General features: G+C 46.4%; 1 protein-coding gene across 1 annotated transcript in view; it reads right to left on the bottom strand.

Moving 5' to 3' along the window:
* CD38 (CD38 molecule) overlaps positions 1-4233 on the bottom strand; it is a 29447-nt gene that overhangs the window by 8218 nt on the left and 16996 nt on the right. The window contains exons 2-3 of the mRNA XM_006775828.2: positions 4058-4187; positions 1007-1142 (exon numbers count right to left, since the gene is read on the bottom strand). Of these exons, the coding sequence (XP_006775891.1) occupies positions 1007-1142; positions 4058-4187 (266 nt within the window). The remainder of the gene's footprint in view (positions 1-1006; positions 1143-4057; positions 4188-4233) is intronic.

Here is a 4233-nt window from a genome sequence, read left to right as displayed (position 1 = left end):
ATATATACACACATGCCACATTTTCTTTACCTGTTCATTCTCCAGCACAAGCACTGGAGCATTAAGTCCTGGGGATAGAGATGAATTAGACAGAAGCCCTGTCGCCAGAGACCCCCTGGATCCAGCATCATCGAATAAATCAAGGAAAGATCCACTGGGGTTGGGGGTGGTGTGCAGCACCATTAGGGAAGGTTGATGCTGAACTTGATTTTGAAGGATGAGTAAGAGTCCTCAGACAGGTGAGAGAGAAGAAGGTGCTCCATGCAGAGAGTTTGTGCAAAGGCCCGGGGGTGTGAAACCGCCTGGTGGGTTAGGCTCGCACCACCAGAGCAGGAGGGATGGGGACGGGAACCTGGAAGATGAGATATCTGAAAGACAGAGGCAGGCCATGCTGAGGAATTTGGGCCTTATCCCAGAGGCAAAAGATCGCTATTTAGGCTGTAGAGTAGAGACGGAAAGAATCCTTGGTAGCCGTGGAGGCTGATCGTGGAGGCTGACTGAGGAGTGGGCAGTGAGGCTGTTAGAACAGTCCCAGCAAAACCTGTGTTAAAGCGCTGGGCTCAGGGAGTGTGATGGGGGTAGAAAAGAAAGAATGACGACATGAGTTGGTCTAAAAAACACTATTTCGGCCCAGCCTTGGAGATTCAGTGGTTGAGCATCGACCTATGAACCAGGAGGTCACAGTTCAATTCCCGGTCAGGGCACATTCCCAGGTTATAATCTTGGTCCCCAGTTGGGGGTGTGCAGGAAGCAGGCAATCAATGATTCTCTCTCATCATTGATGTTTTCTCTCTCTCTCTCTCTCTCTCTCTCTCTCTCAAATCAATAAAAAATGTTTTTTAAAAAGACTATTTTACATCAGGCTGAGTTGTCATTGGGGGGTTAGATGGCATCAGGGTGGGTACCTGGGGCCCATCCTCCACACTGACCTTTCAGGGCCCCCAGCAGAACTCAGGGCTCCTTCACCCTGCCATCCCTGGATGATCCCAATGGCCCCCATCCTCACCAGAGGAGCCTGCATCTCCACACCAGTTGAGGCCGTCAGCAATGTAGCCCATCAGTGTGTCCTCCAGCGTGAACATATCCTGCTGCACCCTGGTGTACAGGTGAGCTAGCTGATTTGATTTGCTCCAAAAGACACTCTAAGAAAGAAAAAACACACATTATTTGCCGGGAGCCTGTCCATCCTTGCTGTTTCAAGGGACCTGGCATATATGGCATACTGTTCTTAAAATGTTTGGTCACCTTCTTGGCACTATGTGTTTTAACCAAGGTCACCTCTCTGAGAAAGGTTGTTTCCCCAGGTAGGGATTTTCCCCTGAAGTTAGGGAGGGAATAAAACCTCTTAACTGCCAGGCGGGTAATTAATCACTTTAACTACGAACAATCATGCTTATGTACATAATCTTTACTCCCTGAAATGGAGATAAGAAACGCCCTAACCTTTGGAATAGAGACTGATAGGATTAGAATCAACTGGTATAAATACAGATGCAACAAGACAACAGGAGTCAGAACTTAGAGACAGAACTTAGAGACAGAAGAACTTTGCTCGAGAGAACATGGCAAAAGATCCTGGACTGAACCTGACTATAGAAATTGGCAAGAGAACCTGACTAGAACCTGGTGACTGAACCTGGCTGGAGAACCTAAACCGAACCTGGCTGGAGAACCTAGTGAGAGAACATGGCTACAGAACCTGGCTGGAGATCCTAGCAAGAGAACATGGACACAGAACCTGGCTGGAGATCCTAACCAGAACTTCGCTGGAGATCCAGACCAGAACTTGGCTGGAGATCCTGGCTAGGCTGCTGATCAACTGAACGCTGTCTCTGTGTCATTCCTTCTTCTCCGACTCGGTCCGCACCTATGGGGAACCCCTGGACCTGCTGGGGTTGGACCCCAGCAATTATTTTTAAAATATGTTTTTATTGATTTTTTTAAGAGAGAGAGGGAGAGAGATAGAGAGATAGAAACATCAATCGGAGAGAATCATCCATCAGTGCCTCCTGCATGCCCCTATTGGGATAGAGCCCACAAACCAGGCATGTGTCCTGACTGGGATCCAACTGGGGACCTCTTGGTTGAGGGGGTTGATACTCAACCACTGAGCAACATCAGCCAGGCATCACAAACTGCTCCTGAGATCAATTTAGTAAGCAAAAAGAAAACCTAGTCCACATCTTTTTAAATGAAAGATAAACAGAGAAAATATCAGTGAAATACTTCTAGCCAGGCTATGTGATGTTCAGTGCATCGCTGCTTTCCATGTGTGTGTGTGTGTGTGTGTGTGTGTGTGTGTGTGTTTTCTAGGCCACAGTGTGAAATGAGCTTATCATTCTAGGTTGCAGTAAAAAAAGTCTTAAAGCCATTGATAAAAATCTTATACTGAACATAGACTCGGACCACTTCTGGAGGAGACATTAGGAAGTTACAAGATTCCTAAATTTGTCTGCAAAACAATTTTGTCTATGCATTGTTTTGGGAGAAAAGTGTTCTTTGTTTCTCAAGGAGCTCAGTATCCCCATGTATCCTTTCCCAATTCTCTCTTATCCAGAAGAAGAAGAAGAAGAAGAAGAAGAAGAAGAAGAAGAAGAAGAAGAAGAAGAAGAAGAAGAAGAAGAAGAGGAGGAGGAGGAGGAGGAGGAGGAGAAGGATACTAGTACACACTTGGAAACTATATTATGGTCTCTTAATTCTATGAAGAGGAAGAGGAAGATGAGGAGGAGGAGGAGGAGGAGGAAGAGGAGGAGGAGGAGGAGGAGGAGGAGGGCAAATACAGGGAGTGTTTTTTCAGGATCTCTTATAAGGGACAAACAATCAAATTTCAGAATGCTCTTCAGCTCCAAGAATCTATTCACTCAAACTCGGAGGCTGTGGAGAGTGTGGTTTGAAGCCCAGCATCACTGCTGATTCGCTGTCTGACCTGGGACACCCACAGCCTCCCAAAGCCTCACTTTCCCCATCTGTACAATGGTAACAAAAATACTTGTAAGAAGCTCTCGGATGCTGAAGGATTAAATGAGACAATGCAAATAAAGTGCTCTGTCCCATGCCTGGTGCACCGTCTCTCCTTCAACAGTGTCACCTAGGTGTCTGTGTACCGGGCACCCCTTTTGGGTGAGGTCTCTTGCTCCAGGAATTCCAGCTCTACCCCTGGGAGGAGGAGAGGCTGTCATCCAGCTTAAGGGCTTCACAAAGATGACTGGGGGCAGGTGGAATTGTCACCGCCAGTGCTGACTTCAGAAAAGATTCACTCAAAGTACTAAAACCCAGGCTCCAAATCTCATGCCATTTCAACTGGTCACCTACCCCCCAGGATTCACTTTCTCACTGGTGAAATAGAGGGTGGGAGGGGTAGCACCATATCTGCTTGTTTCACAAGATGGCAAGTCCAAAAGTGGCGGTTGTTGTCTTGTTGTTGTTGTTTTGTTTTTATTGTTGTTCTTATCACCAGAGGTCAGGGAGAGTTTTGTAATTAGCTAAAGTTGGGTTCTTTTTGTTTGGTTTGGATTGGGTTTCCTGTTGGGGTTTTATGTTGTTGTTGTTTGTTTGTTTGTTTTGCCTGATTTTTAACCAAGTGTCCTTTCCTCTTTGGGTGATCCCATTTCTCTCTTACCTCCCTTCCCCCAATGCCCTAAATCCTACTCACATCCTATTCTCCCATGAGCCCCACAAACTCCATCCCCACCAACCACACCTACATTCTTTTCTTTTCTTTTTTTTAAAATATATTTTATTGACTTTTTTACAGAGAGGAAGGGAGAGGGATAGACAGAAACACCGATGAAAGAGAAACATCGATCAGCTGCCTCTTGCACACTCCCTACTGGGGATGTGCCCGAAACCAAGGTACATGCCCTTGACCGGAATCGAACCTGGGACCTTTCAGTCCGCAGGCTGGTGCTCTATCCGCTGAGCCAAACCAGTTAGGGCCACACCTACATTTTTATGTCCAGATTTCCCTCCTCCCTCATCCTGGTCAATCTTTGGTCCTGTGATCTCTTCCCTCTGGCTTTCAGCCTCAGTTCTAAAACCAAGAACTTGACCTAGTTACCATGTGGCAGGGTGTGGTTTGATTGGTCAGCTTCAGCAGCAGCTGGTAGTCTTGCTCTGAACTGTTACAAGGATCCTTGGAAAGAAATGCATTCATGAATGCCTTCCCTATCTGTCCGCAGTCTTTATGTCTGTGAGATAAAACATGGAAAATAGAGTGAAGCATGAATAATTAGA

The sequence above is a fragment of the Myotis davidii genome, unplaced genomic scaffold (assembly GCF_000327345.1).
Source record: "Myotis davidii unplaced genomic scaffold, ASM32734v1 scaffold204, whole genome shotgun sequence".
NCBI classification, from domain to species: domain Eukaryota; kingdom Metazoa; phylum Chordata; class Mammalia; order Chiroptera; family Vespertilionidae; genus Myotis; species Myotis davidii.
The sequence above is the reverse complement of the archived record's forward strand: the minus strand, read 5'-3'. Positions and strand labels throughout refer to the sequence as shown.